At 35.7% G+C, this 18,251-nt stretch overlaps 1 protein-coding gene across 1 annotated transcript in view; it reads right to left on the bottom strand.

Annotated features, from left to right (window-relative positions):
• Positions 1-4,577: 4,577 nt before the first annotated feature.
• The window catches only part of Ap3s1 (adaptor related protein complex 3 subunit sigma 1), a 50,456-nt gene continuing 36,782 nt past the window's right edge, over positions 4,578-18,251 (bottom strand). Inside the window, exons 4-6 of the mRNA XM_038331571.1 lie at positions 15,984-16,055; positions 14,101-14,208; positions 4,578-5,281 (exon numbers count right to left, since the gene is read on the bottom strand). Of these exons, the coding sequence (XP_038187499.1) occupies positions 5,153-5,281; positions 14,101-14,208; positions 15,984-16,055 (309 nt within the window). The 3' untranslated portion in view covers positions 4,578-5,152. The remainder of the gene's footprint in view (positions 5,282-14,100; positions 14,209-15,983; positions 16,056-18,251) is intronic.

Raw genomic sequence — 18,251 nt, 5'->3', positions numbered from 1 at the left:
TATTTTGGTTGGTAGAAAATCAGCGTAATAAATGTCTTTATACTAAAAGACATCAGTCAGAGGTTGTGGGACACACCTGAAGTCTCAGAACCTAGAAGGCTAAGACAGGAGGATCATGAAACACACAGATTCTATCTTAAAAGAGAAACAATGGAAGGAAGGAATCCTATATGAATACAGAAACAACAAAGGTTGTCCCAAGATGTTTGTATGTTTATTTTTCATTAAAATTTCTACAGAACGTGATATATTCTTTAAAATGTTAGGGTAAATCATATCCCAGCTATCAATCAATATGAGTAATCTCTTGTTTCCTTCAATCACCTCTACCATTTGCTGTAAGTCAACTCCACTAATTTTTGCCAAGACGATGTGAGTAACATCTAACTGTTCCTTAGCCCGTGTTCCCTGATTAACAGTAAGGTCACACATCACTATGTATTTACTGGATACTGATATTGCTGACTTGCTTTTCTTATCAATAGTGTAATCTTGCTATGTTCGGGTTACCAACCCTTTTTAAAAATTTTATACCAACTACTTTGTAGACCCACAAAAATATTTTAATTCTTACAATATACTCTGGTTCTTTCTTCCTGAACATTTAACATATTTAAGACTTGAGAACTCTGCTTTTAAAAAAAACTACTTAACAAATTTGTTTACAGACTTTTACTCTGATAATTCATACATTTGTATTTATAAATTTATAAAATATAAAAATTTAAAGACTCCTCTCACTTTGATATTGTTATATTGTCAAGGTTATTTTGAATAAAATCTTTGTATTAGTATTAAGACTCAAAAAGTATGTATAGCTCACATGTAACTGAAAATATGACTGGCACAGAGTTGTGCTTAATTTTTTCTTCAGGGTTTAAAGTCATTTCTCCTTGCAGTTTATATTTTTATTGCATGTGTGACATTTTTCTTATCTTTACTTCCTCACAGATTTTAGAGTCATGTTTTGGTATTAGGATCTGAACGTGTCCCTGTCCAAAGATGAAACAAGTCAAACCTTAATTCCCCAAATTATAATATAGAAAATAGAGCCTTTAAGATGTAATTAGGTCACAGAAGTGAAGTTCTCATGAATAATGCTTTAAGGCTACTAACAGAAGACCAACAGGATGGTTCACAGAATACAGGCACTTGCTGACAAGCCTTAGTTCAATCCTGGAACCCACACAATGGAAAGAGAGAACTACCTCAGCCAAGTTGTCCTCTGACTTACAGGGATGTACTGCAATGCACATGTATGCACGCACGCATGTGCACACACACACACATACACACACACACCTAATGAAGCTTGTCTGCCATGTGAAGACACAGCAAGCAGGTGCCTCCTATTAGGAATGTGACCTTACCTAACAGCAAATATGCTGAAGGCTTGATCTTGAATGGAAACTTGCAGACCTAGGAAAAACAACTATCACTTGTATATATACTACTCACAGCTTTTCCAGCAGCTCAAAGAGACAAAGACAATGCCAAAAACGCATGTTGAAATGCTAATTGCCAACTCAAAGGTATAAAGGAGGAATTTAATTACTTTAAGGTGATCACGTCATGTAATAGGGTCCTTATGAATGGGATTAATGTCCTGAAGAGAGACTATCTAGTCCATGCCATCTTCTAAGAACACAACTAGGAGGTGTTTGTCTGGACCAGAAAACCAGGCACTTGCCATACAAAAATCTGCTGATTTCTTCATCTGAAATTTCTTAGTCTCTAGAACATTGAGAAATAAGTTTCTGCCATTTATAATCTACCCAATGTACATTATTTTATTACATAGTACCAGGCCAACTAGGGCACTATATTAGGCTTTTTCACTTGTACTCTGTGGACCTTTTGACCCCTAAACTTTTACAATTCAAGTAAATATTAAGAAAAATGGATGATGGGGAAACATGCTAAATTCTTCCCTATCTTTTCTGATTCCTCAACCTACAGAATTTCATGGAATGATTCTCTGATTTTAGCTTTTATTTCCCAAATGTCTTTTAATTTACTTTTCTAGAAACAGTTTGAACTTTACCTCCTAATCCTTCTATTAAATATTCAATTTTATAATATATAAAATATATCCAGTAACTGTGCTTGGCATGGTGGCATATGCCAGCAATCTCAGCACCAGGGAGGTAGAGGCAGGAGGATCAAGAGTTCAAAGTCTTCTTTAGGAACTTTGAGACCAGACACACAATTTACATTCATCCAATAATCTCATTTACTTCCCAAAATGTTTTAAACAAACAAAATGTTGTAAAACAAAGAATATTAGGGTTGCTTGTTGATACAAAAGACTCTTAATACATGAAAATTATTGAGAAATGCTTTCATAGTATCCTCAGAACTGTCTCCCTAAAAGTGTAGAAAAGGAGAAATGTTTATTCCCTTCTCACATATCAGGTGGTGTTGCTTGCCTTCACCTCAGAACTGCACATGAAGAGGGCTAAGAGGGTTCCTACACTATTCCATCTGGTGGGACAGCGAAGTCCTAGGGAAGGCAGGCAGTGACAAGGAGGGTTACACCCAGCTGCAGGGCAGAGGGCCAAAACAATGAAGAACTGGTTCCTAGGGCAGCAGCTAGAGTATGCAGTTGAGAGTACTTTTGCAGTGAAACACAGTGGTATTACATTGGATATAGTGAGAACTCTTCATTTCTTAAGTGTTTAAGCTTTAAGTTTGGCTGTGTTATCTGCATTGGCTTCTAGCTTCCAATGTTCTCAGTCATCAATAGAGGTGATGTGGGGTTATCTGCTTGAGCGCATGGGCCTAATGACCTGACAGGAAGCATGGGAAGAGAATTTTCAATTGCACAGGTTTACTGGAGCATGACATGGCTAGCTGACATCAGTGAGAAGCTCTTAGTCAATGACTGTAGGTTTTATGCCAGGCGCATGCTTGAAATTCTAGCATGCAGGAATGAGAGAGGCAGGAGAATCTCTGTGAATTCCAAGCCAGCCTGGTCTACCCAGAGAGTTCCAGGTCAGCTAGGGCTACAGAGTGAGACCTGTCTCAAAACAACAATAACAACACACACACACACACACACACACACACGTCTTTTCTCTTGTGCTAACCTCCCTAGGGAAGAATAGACTAGTGTCTTCTCCTCCCCAAAGGCAGAGTTGAAGGATATTTAAATCTGGCTGACCTGACTTAAATCACCATTTGGCTGATTTTTAGGGTCCTCTGCCATACAATCAGTGCTCAGTCTTAAGTCATGCCCGTCCCTGCCGTCTCTTTCAGAGAGGACAGGCAACAGGGGGAATATGGAAGTCAAGTTATTTTTCTAGACCTATTTCATTCTCAGTGTTCTAGTACCTCCAGCTCCTAAAACTGGGGGCTCAGCTCACAGATGAGCCCGCATACTTTCAAGACTTGCTGCCGCCTGACTAGCACTCACCTTTGCCAAAATGGCTTCATGTGCATCCTGCTCACTTACAAGCGCCTCCTTCCCAAAATGTAATCACCACCTGCAATTCTTGGTGACACTTTGCATCCAAGTAATTTTTGAAACTTCTGTCATTCTGATGTGGTTATAAGTACAAACATGAATAATCTATGTTCAGGAGAACATTTCTTCCTTGTTTTACTCTGAAACACATAAAAGTTGCACGTGACTGACTATGCCTCACGGTATGCCAGCCACGGAGAAACATCTACAAGACCAACAACAGGAACATCAAGTAACTCGCTCTACTGCCGTCTCCTGCCGTTTCTCAGTATCTGGAGCACATCCCTGGATGTGGGCTCCGCCGTTTACAATTTTTCTTCCTGACCATGCTTACCCCACAAATTTCCACTTGTATGACTTTCCTCTAAGTCTTTCTTTACTGTCTCGGAGCTGGTGGTAATTTTAAAAACTGAAGGTTCAATTTTCTTTTATCTCAGTATGATTCCATACTAGGAATCCACAGAGAGAGAAATATGCTTCAGTGTAGGAAAAAACCACCCCTAAGAACAACAGGCTGTGGTTTTGTCTTACTGCTTAGAGTGCTGAAATACAGCAGGAAAAGCTTCAAAGAAAGTAAAGCGATTTTTTTCTTACGGCGTTCTTAAGAGTAAAATTCATATGTAAAACAAATCTGAAGAAGTGCTTCAAAGAAAACATGTCTAAGAAAAACAACTGTATAGAAAACCATGGTCTAACTTGAAAAGAAACCCTCCGTTCTCAAGGTAAGACCACAGGAGACTATATGGGCCAATGGGCAGAACACCAGAACACATGCCAGAACTTAACCATCAGGACCCAGCAGCTCCTTCAGCTGTAATTTTATAGCAGGAACTGGAATCCTCACCAACAGGTGCCAGCTGACATCACTGGGCACCATCTGGGCAAGAATGGGAGGCAAAGAGCTTAAGGCAAAGCTATTTATAGGAAAACAAAACAGTTCTTTAACATTTTTGAAAAAGGTAACGCCCTCTCGCACTGCAAGGATCGTCACACAGAACAAACACGCTGAGATAAGAGTCCTCAGTCTGACACAGCAGCTTCCCAACGACTCAGTGAGCTTCTGAGGAATAAAAACATGAGCATGAATTGAGAAAGTCAACGCTGACAGGTGTTTAACAGTGGTAAAATATACTTTTATTTACTTTGTTGAGTCAGAAGGTTGTAAAAAAATTATTGCTAAAGTAGATACCAAGCAAAACAGAAAGGTACTTAGAAGTCCAGTTACCTTGGAGTTTATTTAAACTAAGGAAAAGGTCATGTTTTCATGCAATACATACTTGGTTCTTTAAATAACAATTGTGACAAACAGCAGAAAGAATTAGAGAATGCTGCACTTGTGATCCATACAAAACATCAACATTTTGGGTTGTACATAATTAAAGAAACATCTCACTTTTCAAAATACTGTAATAGCCAATATATAGAGGCATGCCTTTATGTGGGCATAGGAATGCAATTTAGAAAAGAAAAAAATCACACTGGAACTACTCAATTTCTTTAAAATCAATGAGCAAGAAAAGCAACATTGAACTTCCATACTGATTTTATGCAGCTTCTATACAGTACCTTGACTTAAATCCAAGAGCAAAGTTAAGACTCTCCTCCTCTATTTTTGGTAAACAACTGCATGGTAAACTTAGATGACTTTCCCTCTGGATTTTACCTGGGAGTGGCCTTTTTAATATTTTATTTAAAAGAGGGCAGGTTTGGCACTTTTATACTGATGTCACCAATGTTAATATTTCTTGGGATCTCAGGAAGGTTCATATTCTTTACAGCTGATACAGCACGGGCTGGAGCTCCTGCTAAGCCAGCCTGTATACAGAAGCAAATAAAAGAAAAAGAAAATGTACAACTCAGGTGTAGCTCATTACAAACAAACTTAGCAATGGAAGACAATGGTAAAGGGTTTCACATAGCAAGCTTAGAGACCAGATGGCAGTTTGAATCAGTATGAGATGGTTACTTTGAAATACTAATTTATAAAGAGAAAACAGCTGACACATTAGAAAATACAATGAATACATGCAATAACAATGTAAAGAAAGATTTAAGTACAAGTTATGTGTGCTACCCAGATACCACACAGTGTTCAAATAAAAGCTAAATTTTAGCTACAATTTAACAAACATCAGTTTTGAGGAACTATTTAGATTAGTTTTCTTATTAAACATCTTTTAAAACAAACACAACAGGTTTGTTTTTATTTTAAAATGGAAATAATATATGTTTATAAAACAAAAGTAATAGCAATTATTTAGCTTTTTCATTCAGGGCTAAATCCTTACATTTTAAAATAATGAGATTGGTCTTATTACTGTTGGGGCTCTTCCTAAGTTTCTAAGAAAGGTCTAAAACATTTAAAATAAAAATTACATCTTTAGAGAAGCCTTAATCCAAAAAGAGTAATTCTTCCTAAGACTGAAGCTGCATGGAGCAAGCCATTAGTGGAAATCAAATGAGTGAGCATGCTTTGTCCTCTGAATTAGACTCAACAACGTATGTTGAGTTTCAACCACACAAACTTAGAGAAAGAATAGTATATATAAAGAAATGAAGTTTAAATTTCACTTTTCACCATTAGTGCATAATACTTGGATTCCTCTAGAAGGAACATGTATAATTTGTCAAATAATTTGTTAGAAACTATGATTTAAAATGAAAGAAAACTACATATATATATATATAATTTTTGAGTTATAATAATAGGCTTCACTGTCAAGATTTAACATACACCAATAAGATTTCGTTGTTTTTAAAAATTCAGACTATATAAAAAGCAAAGCCAACAAATCCATCTGAGTTGAATGGCACTGTTTTACACAAAACAAACACTTCCCCTTTGCTCAATTACATATATGAAAAGACAATATCCATGAAATTAGAAGCAATAGTTTTAAAGTCCCTTTTCATAATTTACATTTTTTTCTTCTGCAATCCTACCTCTTTTAGTTAAAATAATAGTAATAATAAAGCTGTTGTTACCTGAGATAAATCTCGACTGATACAAATAGGCCAGTGTAAACTACGTGCTGAATAAAGGATACAAACATTGTTAAGCAATAAAATAAAAGCCATGGATTATCAATTTAGGGTTGGAAATAGAGAAATTCGTAAAACTGTATTACTACTAGAGATGGTCTACACAGGCATTGATATGGTGATAATGGATGAAAGCTCCATGTCCAAGTCCAGACAGGGTGGGAGAATAATTCAATTTCCATAATTTAATGGAGGCTGTTTTTGATATAAAATTAAAATTTTGACTGACTTCTTCAATTGTACCTACCTGAAACAAGGAAGTCTATGGTGTACCCCACTTCTTTCCCACCCACCAAAGGTGTTAAAAATAAAACTGAGTATCATATCTTCAGAATAATAGAGCTGAAAATATATCATATTCAAAAGGATCTTTAATTTGATAATTTCAAGTAAAAGTCCTAGCTATCAAAATTTGAAATGACTTAGGAGCAAAGAAGATTCCAGTTCAAAGGAATTTACTACCCTGTAAATTTTCTTTTCCCAAAAGTATGTTGGCTACAAGGGAACAGAAATTATTTTAAAGTTGTAGAGATCTGGAACTATCATAACTTTTCCAGGCAAAGGAGGACTTGGTAAATTTTCAAATTCCAAGATCAATTCACTACTATTTTAGCTGTGGAATTTACATTAAGGGTTATATACGAAAAGCTGACAGGAAAGTATCTGAATTCAAATATTTTTAAGGATATAAATTATTAAAATATTTTATTATTGTAAAAAATACATGTCTTGTTTTACTGGTTTATATTTTACCTTTATAAACAGGAAACCTAGTTTTTAAGTATTGTCTACCATGAAGCCCTGTTTTCTATAATGCCACGTGCACAGCTAACTAAGCTTAGGCAAAGAAAGAAAAACATCCTGTCACATTTCACTAAACCATCTCTGTGAGCAAAGATGTTGGCGACTCTTAGCTGCTCATGAAAATATATAAAGGCAAAACAGAAAATGATTTCAGTGGCATTTATGTGCCATATTCTTACTGTGCACAACCAGAAGATTCTAAGTACAACCATCTACATCTCTTCTAAACATATGCAGCAAGCCGTAGACATGCAGAGGATGGGGGTTATTTAGAACACGCAGATGAATTAGAGAATCAAATTATTTCTCAAGCATGTTCAATGCTTTTGTGTAGTATGAGTATCAGGAAAGTAAGTGGTAGTAACAATAAAATGTATGTTTTAATTTTAATTAAGCCAATATTTAAAGAGCACAGATTCTGCAGAATCTATGAAGAAAAACGGGACTATTGGTCACTACACAAAGCTGGCATGAGCTATAGATGTTTGAATATAAACTATGATTTTAACAGAAGGACTATCGAGTCTGAAACATTTTTGCTAAAAAGTAAAATGTGGAAAAGGCAATTTCCCATTAGGAAAGCAGCTTTCTGACACAGGTGAAAGTAACTTTCATCTTGGTGAAGAATTTTTTTTCTTTTGGAAAGATGCACCCAAAGTATATGGATAACTTTTACTAACAACTTTTTTCAACAGCAACATTTACAGAAATAAATTTTATCTCAGTTTTTAGTGGTATGTATATAAAATTTTAAAATGTAAAAATAAGCTATTCTTGGCAGTACAGTATAGCTTGTAAAGGTTTAAGACTGCATAGTGGACACAAAGCAAAAATACGAAGACTGAAATTCTACTGGAGAAATAACTTGTTTCCATCTGTTACACTAGCGCACTACCATGGCGGCTAAGCAGCGGCCACTCCACTAACAAAAACAAATATATGGATCCAAAGCAGCTAAGAGTATGAACTGGATGACAGAATGAAGTACCATAGAGAAAAGAATGGTCATGTTTTCTCTCCCGTGAGATTAAATAAATTAACAGAATTAAGAGAAAGAAAACAAAATGAAGTCTGCAGGTATACCAAAATGAGGCCAAACAGATAAAGAGACTTGTACAGACATACTCTTGGAAATTTCAAGCACCTGAATCACAAAGATAGTAATGGATGGATATGATTTGTTTTGGTTTTGTTTTTAAATTGCCAGACCCAAAAATAAACAAAATATGTGCAAGCAAAACTGAAAAAGCAGCATTGCTAAAATATATTTGAAAGAGCCTGAAAATTTCCTTTCCTTCTTGCAGTTATCAATTTTCTTGGGAAACAGAAATTAATAGTTTATGTACTTATTATTTCATGGTGTATAAAATACCATACTACCATCTTAAAATATTTTCTTCAAGCTTGAAATATAGCATTATAAGATGGTAGTTGGAATAATTTATACAAACTAAAATCTTTCTTTACCCTTCCTTCTGGAAACTGCTATGTGAACATAACTTTGATCTAACAGTCAAATCAAATAAGACCAACATTAATAAACATGGTACTAAATGGTTTCAGACTCAAAATCATTAACAAAATAATGACATGTTTTAAGTTAATGTTTTTCAGTAAAACAGAAAATCCCAAATCTTTTAATTTCTTAATGGAGGCAGTTTAATTTTTAATTTGGGAATTTGTATAGCCTTGTCCTCACAGGGCACAATGGCACACACCTGTAATTCCAGAACTCAGTTAAAAGCCAGCCTGAGCCATGTAGCTAGACTGTGTCTCAAAATAAATAAATAAATAAATAAATAAATAAATAAATAAACCCTAAACAAACAAGCAAGACAAAACAGGCTTGTTTCTTGTTTTGAAGGCAGTGCTAACACCACAATTACAAGCACATTAGAAATTGATGACAACCTACTGAGTCAGACCCATTTTTATATTTTATAAACAATTTTAGCAAATTTTCAATGTTCAAAACTTTTAAACCTTAAAAAAACTTATATATCATCTTTAGTTTCAGTTTTAACTTCTCTCTGTTTCTTACTCTCTTGGTGATACAGGATCTCACTAAGTAGCCCTGGCTGGCCAGGGATTCTCTATTAAGAGCAGGTTTGTGCTGAACTCCACCTACTTCTGCCTCCCAAGTGCTGGGACTAAGGTGTGTGCTACAATTCTGGCCTCACAGTTTTAATATCTGACACAGGATCTGCCTGGGTGAAATAAAAACAGCAGACTAATAACCTTTGGGGTTGATTATAGGTAGTTTTGACAATAACACGTGACCTCAGGGGTCCTCATGGTAATTTTGTAAAAATGCAAATGTCCCTATCAAGTTAAGGAGAAGGTATTAACTCATGTGTTGGCCTTCCCACATCTGTATCTTAGGGCCACTTTTCCTATTTCTTTTCCTTTTTTTTTTTTTTTTGTTTTTTTGTTTTTTTTGTTTTTCGAGACAGGGTTTCTCTGTAGCTTTGGAGCCTGTCTTGGAACTAGATCTTAGATCTGTAGACCTGCCTGGCCTCAAACTCACAGAGATCAACCTGCCTCTGCCACCTGAGTGCTGGGATTAAAGGCATACGCCACCACCACCCAGCCAGATATCTAATTTTCTTTAAACTCAATTACAATTGTAGGAATAGAAGTTAAAAGATCTAAGTGGTTATTGCCTCTTTTGTTAGAAAATAGTTTAATACAAGTAATTACTAGAATATAGAAATTGCTGGTGATCTCAATCAATGAAATGAGGTCATATATTTTCCATACCAGAAAATAATACTTAGATACAGGGACTGAAAGTTGTATCTGAGCTTCATGAGAATAGCCCCTAGTTTCAGAATAGGACATAAATTATAAGTATTATAACTCTATTACGTGCATCACGACTTCTCAGACCCTGCAGACACTGTGATTGCTGGGCTCTCAGGAAGGCGTCTGAGTTCTTCAGGGCAGGCAATGGCTGTCAGCTTGGAGAGCATCTTACCTACCGTAGGGCTCAAGAAATTATTTTGATTTGGAAATTTCCAATTGGAAGTTTATAACCATCTTAGTTTTTCCTAACATGATTTTGTTCAAAAAAGATTGCTTATCATCAGCATTATAAAACTTTTTAAACAGTAATTCACTGTTAATTTGTGGTGTGAAACAAGAACGATCAAAGGTGTGTGTATGTGTGTTTTAGAGTGTGGGGTGAGTGTGGAGGTTTTTACGTGTATAGCATAAACGAAAAATTAGTTTTAATAAGACATAATAATACATTTCAATGTCTGGATTTTGGTAAATATTTATTTTTCGAGCACTTCATTCATCTTTTTAAAATTTGTCTTTTTGTTGGCCACTGTTCTGTTAAGACTTTGGAACTGAAAACCATTTTCGGAGGAAAGGACTCTAGCTAGGAATCGCCACTCTACACCTTCACTGCTTTCCTCTTCATACAGAAAACACAAGGTTTGGCTTTGCTGTTCAAATTCATAGCTTCCAAAGCCCAGCAGGTAATTTTATATTAGGACCTTAATGTAGAATTTTTTTAAAAAAATGCAGGCATATCTATATATACTGCCAGAATTAACTGAGATTGGTTCTAGGGGGACGCTAAAAATTAACTTTATGTTTAAAGTAAATTGTTATTTCTACAAATGCAATTTTTCAATTAAATGACCATGTTTTTACAAAAAAAAAAAGCAAACAAAGAATTTAAAATTTCTTTTTACAATGCAGGCAGACAAAACAGAACAAACATGACGCCAATGATATACTAGTAAAATACACTACGTCCAATAAAAGATGAAGAACTACAAGGATAAACTAGAATGGAAAATAGGCTACAGGGACTATATGGGTTCATTAACACAAAGAATTTTTGAGTCTGGCCTAAAAAATAATTGCCTTCGACATCATTTTGCTTTCCCTTTGTTAAGTACGTTTTCTCAAAGTCAGCAATACCTTGTCTACCTGTCCTGTCTGGGAGACTGAAAGATAAAGGTCTGTAAGAGAGAAGAATGGAAAGAGCTAGAAAGATCAGGATGTTCAGGAAAAAAAGGAGGACTGACTTAAAAAGTAGTAACTAAATCCAGACCCATTTATCCACCTTAAGAATAACCAGAATACATAATGCCAGCAAGTCTCCCACCCCACCCCTCTACCACCCCAGAATTCCTTTTATTCCATGGCAGATTGCTCAGTGCCTCTTAAATTTCCCCAGTCCCCACCAATATCCCATCTTAAACCCGTCTCCCCCAAAATCCCCAAAAGAAAATAAACCATCTTTTCTCTCACATCACAACAGGTGAAACACATCATCATGTCTTTGCCTTTCTCCTTGGGATCAGACAGAGCTGCCTACTTGTCTAGGTGCTAGAAAGTAAACTGGAAATGTACTACCTTAAAGTCCCTATATCTGATTTCTGACAGATAACCTAAATAAATTAATATTTTAAAAGCCATATCTTAATTATATTCAGGATGATTTTCAAAAGCTAGAAGATAATCCTAAAATAGTTCATATTTTAAAAATATGATCAGTTTTTTTTTTACCAATCTGAATTTTAGTTAAGTCTTCCTTGTTATTTTTGTGTTATAATTGAAATTTACTAAGAATTAATACTTTACTTCTAAATAATTTTAAATTCATCTGTAGAGCCACCTGGCTGGTTAGGTCTAAATACATGAAGTTAACTTAAAAACTTAAAGCATATGAAAACTTGAATTTTAGTGTGGTCTTCCAAACATTGAAAAATATACTTAATGGCAACTTGCATGAAGTCAATATAATTTTAACAGAATTTCAATAAATAGGATGTCAAATGTAAAGAAACACATGATAACATAATTTGGTGGCTTAATGTTGGCTTAATCCTTATCTGATTAAAATATACATTCTTGCAAAGTACACACACAGAAAAAAAACTTGGCAGCAGATAATAGCTGAGTATACTTATGAGAACACAGCCAGTGGATAACCATTAGAAACATGTACCAATATTCTAAACTTTTTAAATAAGATTATGCCGTAAAAAAAAAAAATCTCTGCATAGTAATTTTACAAAACCACAGCATTCCCATCAAAAATGTGAATTCTGTATCTTGCCACTCTCCATAGTTTTAAAAAAACTGTCTTTTTAATATAGTCTACTGAAAAACCAAATATGCAAAAGGTACTTCTTGTTCATGACTTTTGCAAATACTATATATAAAACACTATATAGAACAAAAGTAAACAGGCAACAAAAAAGAAAAAAGAGGAAAAGGAGGGACCGTCACTAACAGAAGATGAGTCCCTAAAATATGAAACAAACCAGTCACATGGCCAGTGTATGTTTACAGATTATTACAGAGTTCACAAATTAACCCTTCATTTTAGAGCAACTAGTGATGCATTATGTTACTGTGGCCTTGCATTTAGACCCTACTTTAAAACTACTTTCACACTTTTTGAAGCAATATTGAACAATATGCATACATTTCAAGCCAATATTTTAAAACTCAAGTTAATAGCTTTTTTTTACTGAAATAATGTTACAAATAAATATACTAAAATAAAACTGTTCTTTTCCTTAACCTAAAACTGTCTATTGCATATTTTCTGCTTTCAAAACTCAGTAATGCACAAGCAGGTGGTAGAACATACATGCTAAGTCGTGAGTCCTGACTTTACACTCTGCACCACCACCACAAGCCTCTCCTTTGGAAAGCCAACAGACATGGCAGATTGAGAGAAAGAGACCTGAAGACTATCTCTACTTTAAAATACAGGAAAGTGTTTTTATAAGGAGCTTCATCTGTTTCTCATTCAAACCCTGTATATCCTTCAATTAAAATGAGCATAAAACTGTATCAAACTGAACTTCAAATATCACCAACCAAATATCATATTTTTGGAACTCACCTGTTATAAATTTATTTAGTAACAGTAATCCCACTCTTTTTACAGCAATATGCGTTTGACCTTCCACTAATAATTCTTTTTGTTTTGTTTTTTTCAATCTGAGTTATAAAATGCAAGAATAATCCTTAAAGGCTGGGCATGGTAAACATGCCTTGAGATCCCAGTGCCCACAAGACAGACACAGTTGAATCTCTGTGAGCACCAGGCCAGCCAGGGAAACGCAGTGAGACTCTGTCTCAAAAAAATAAACAAAAGAGCCTTTAAATAAGGGAAATGCTGGGTAGGTTATCAAGACTGCTGATCTTTCTCACTTGTGTCAGAAGCAACATCCCAAGATAATGTGAACTTGAGTGGGTCAGGCACAGCACCTGCCGCTGACATGCAGCCCAGTTCTTGAGAAGAGCGACTAAAACTCTAAAGGAGGGTCTCACACAGCGTGGAGGTGTAAATGTTCCTACTCAACCTGTGCAGTTAGCCACAAGTAACAGGTTTCCATCATAGAATACAGTATAATATACAAATAACTTGTTATTTAGCTTTGGGAAGGACCTAAAAATGAGTAAAGTACTGAATCTCTTTTTCTCAATGTGCAGATTGACTAAACACCTATTACAAAACATGACTTCCTCAAGAAGAATTCTACTTCCTCTCCTCTTCCCCCCTCCAGAAACAGTTTAAAATAGTATTTGATGGCACACTCCCACTGTGGTTAAAAGAATACATAAGCTTTTTGGAGGCTGGCAGTCTTGGGACATTCTGACATAAAATGTGCACACTGAAACTGAAGGGCACGCCAGCTGTGCCTAAAGGTCACTACTGAAGGACACACAGTGAAGGCTACAGAGTCGTGCATAAATAGCTCACAGGCATGCTCAGAACCTTCACTAACTAAAGCATTTTCCAGCCTTACCTCAGATTTCTCCAGTTTATTTTGTGCATCAATTTGTGTAACAATCTCATTCATGTTGGTCTCCAATACCATTCCCCCCATCACCATTTCTGCAAGAATATTGTGGACCTAAAAGGAAAAAATAATATAAACACAGACAATTCACTACAAAGAGTTTAACTACTTCGTCATTTTTGCTTTAAAACCTGCTGTAGTAAACTGTAATCAGACTCCACTTTCATCAGTACTATGAGACTTCAGGTTTCACACAGCCTATGTAGGTATTAAGTTTAATGAGTTGAAAACAGAGATAATACTAGTTCTCCATAAAATTACTGAGACAATTGAATTAGAAAATCTATAAAAGTAATCAAACTAAATAAGTGATAAATATTAATTACAGAATTCCCTCTCATCTGCATTTTTAACTTTTTGAAAGTTTCATTTACCTGCATTCAATTTTAATCCAAAAATATAAGGTGGAAAATTCACAGAAATACACAGTTCATAAGCTTAAAATGCACATTTTACTCCTTTCTAACCAGAATGTGGTCAATTATTGTAAGGTCTTCCTCCCAGACTTCTCTACAGGAAACAACTAACCCAGCCCCTCAGGGCTGGAAAATGGCCAGGCACTGCCCAACAGGGAAAAAAAGGCCCAAGATCAGGCCACCCTGGAAAGCTCTTTTTGCCCAAGAAATCTATACAAAGTCTGCTTCCTGCTCAGTTATTTGCTGTTCCTCACCAGAGCAGAGGTGGCCACCTCCTAGTGTCTTTCCCAATAAATCTCGTGTGTAAAGGTTTGTTGTGCTGTGGACTTTGTGGTATCCCGTGGTTCACAAACGCCAGGATTTTCCCTTCAGAGCTGCAACACTGGGGAAACCTTTCTTTCCCCTCAGAGTTGAGACATTTACAGCTTACAATTCCCTCTTCCTCAAAAATAGCAGCAGGGGCTAGAGAGATGGCTCTGGATTAAGAGCAGCCAGTGCTCTTAATCCAGTTCAACCCCCAGCTCCCACATTTCAGCTCACAACTGTCAGTAACTCCAGCTCGGAGAGATCCATCAGACACCCTCTTCTGGCTTCTGCAGGTACCACATATGCATGTAGTACACAAACATACATGCAGACAAGACATATACAAAATAACAAATAAACAAAATGAAAAATTGAAAAGCTAACAACAAGAAAATACAAAACAAACCAAAAGAAAGCCCCAAGCCATCAGATTACTCACTTAGGACAGTAACCAGTCTGCATTCTTTGGGAGCTCTTCCTCTTAGGACCATCACCTCCAAACACACAGCAACTGTGACTAGAAACCTGAGTCTCCTCCTCACTTCAGCTTCAGGAGCCATCAACACTGACCCAATCTTTCTTTAGTCTCCCTTGGTGGAAATTTCCTTCTGACTATTCCAATAAGCTCTTAACTCACTTGTTTTAAATCTCAATGCATACAAAACTAATTTCCATGCTTCAGGGGGAAAAAATGTCCTCCAAACACACACAAACACAACAACAGCACCACCAAGAGAAAATTAAACTGCTCCAGAATAAAATCCAAAATTCAAGGCAGTAAAAGCTCTTCAAAACCAGTCCTCTTGATTAATACCAATCCCTCTTTACAGAACAGCCTGTATTTTACTTTTGCCAGTACGGTTTTCTCCTTTTTCTAGACTCCTTTTCCATTTATTCATTCTTATAATCCAGTTTAAATGCAAGTTCCTCCAATCACAGACCCAGGCAGAGGCAACTGTGTCCACTAATCCCTGCCCAGGTCATTTCCTCTCCTAGGTAGGAATTCTCTAGCTTTGTTCATTAAATGGCATTTCACTCTAACAAGCATAAATCATGGCTTTTCCTAAATAAAAAGCTTAAAATATTTGACAATATGGTAAACAGTACCTTGTCTACATGGAATATTAAATCCAGTTCACAGACGTTTTCAAAACATTTATCTAATGTTTCCACAAATACCTAAGGAAAAAGAAAAGAAAAAATATATTTTGAAAAGTATATACATTCAAACTTCTTATATATGAGGCAAACAATCCTTACTATATAAAAACTTTTCTATTATCAGAACCTCTTTTGAAAATTCAAGACCATAATAAAAAGCAAATGCCACTTTCAGATAAACTAAATTTTAGTATTCAAAACAAACTTCTGTAAATTACTAAAATTAAATAGGATCACCACTATTACTTAAAATTTTAAAAAATTAAATATTCAAATAAGTTTTCTTCAGGAAAGTATTTGAGTAAAAGTTCATCAGAGAATTCTAATGGACAGAGTCCAAGTTTCTTTCATACCTAATGTGACCAGTCATTTTTAATTACAAAATTACTCTATCTACCCCTAGACATTACTTAGTGAAAGAACAAGACTTCATCACCAGACTGAGCTCAGTAACCTGTGTGACTTTTTGAAGAGTCACCTCAGTAGTCACAGCTCACCCTGCACACACACACACCAAATGACCTGTTTTAGGACTTGTCTCTGGTCGGCTCCTAAGAACTACTCTCTGACTTTCTAGAATACTCTGTCTAATAATAAGTGTTTTTGAACACAAATGATAAATGGACCTCACCTTACTCACCTGATCAATTTAAGCAGCTATCAATGTAATATGTTTTATGGCCAACACTTGTTTTCTTTGGGGGGGGGGGGGGGTCTTCAGCTTACATAACCAAAGCCAGTCACAGGCACTACACACTTATGTGACTGACCCTAATAAAAGTCAACACCACCCCACTAATAACAGAGTACTGACTGGGGGGAGCTATATATTACACTGTTTTATTCTCTAAGTACATATAGCAAATTGTATAAATGTGTTTACACACACACTGCCACCACCACCAACAGCAAAACAACTTCTGACCTCATTTTCCAAAAGGAAGAACATTATCTTAGTATAAATTTCTCATTACCAGGATGCCGAGATTTTAGTATTCATCATCACTATCAAGAAACAAAAGCAGATGAAAAAGTACTGAAAAGATGAACTAACACTAACAACAGCCAAGATGAGATTTTATACTCATTAACTAAAATATCAAGCTATCAATCCATTCTAATAATTTCTTCCACTATACATTATGGAAGTTTCTATGAATAACATCTACACTCCACTCTGTAAAAGTGCATCTTCCAAGTGATATTAGCTACTGACTTTTAATTTCATGGCTCTATTGTTTACATGAGGAATATATTACTCAGGTAACAGCTTCGCTAGATTTGCTTGTTTTAATTAATACAAAGTTCATTCTTGGCTGCACAGTGGTGGTTACACCTTTAATCGGGAGACAGAATCAGGCAGATTTCTGAGTTTGAGAACAGCCTGGTCTATGGAGTGAGTTTCAGGACAGCCAGGGCTATAAAGAGAAACCCTGTCTTGACAAAAAAACAAATAAACAAAAAACAAAAAGTTCATTCTTCAACAATATTGCTAGTATTTTCTAAACTTCAAAATAATTAAAAGGAATAATTCTCCTTTTAACATCTAACATTGCTGTGTTGAGAAAAAGGAATACCAAATCAGAACATGAAAGTCGGGGAACTGCAAAAGATTAGCATTAAGTCTTTCTAGCCAACGTTGCCTGTGAAGGAAGTTTCCATTAATTTCCCTTAAGTCCTCTGTGGGAGAAGAATGTGCACATGGTCAAAGTCCAGTTTCTCCTTTCCTTGTGACACAATTGGGGCTATTCTCCACGCACTGCCACTGCAATGCTGCAGACTACTAGACAAGTAAGCACACCCACAAATTAGAACTCAGGCTTAAGGACTGGCCCATAATCGTAGCTTCTTTGCATGTCTTTTCAAATATACTAAGAAAGTGAAACTGGGGGCCAGTTTTTGCTTAGTGCTGATAGAAGCATGGCATTTAGTTGTAAGTTTAACTTTTTTTTTTACTAAAGATATCTCTAAGGAAAGCTTTTAATTAAATTTTGAGATGTTAATTCTTTTAAAATATAAAATAAATAGGATCATCTTTGCTTCCCTTCCAATAAAAAACATGACTTTTACTGTATTGAATAGGAACAAGGTATTAAATGTATAATACCATATATCTGGGATGAGTGTGCCTGAAGGTGTTCTCAGTTCTCACATTGCTAAACCTATTTTCTTAACGCAATCTTTACAGTTTTTGAGTGGTATTTACAAAATGAA

The sequence above is a fragment of the Arvicola amphibius genome, chromosome 5 (assembly GCF_903992535.2).
Source record: "Arvicola amphibius chromosome 5, mArvAmp1.2, whole genome shotgun sequence".
In the NCBI taxonomy this organism is placed as follows: Eukaryota; Metazoa; Chordata; class Mammalia; order Rodentia; family Cricetidae; genus Arvicola; species Arvicola amphibius.
This window is presented reverse-complemented; position numbering and strand designations above follow the sequence as displayed.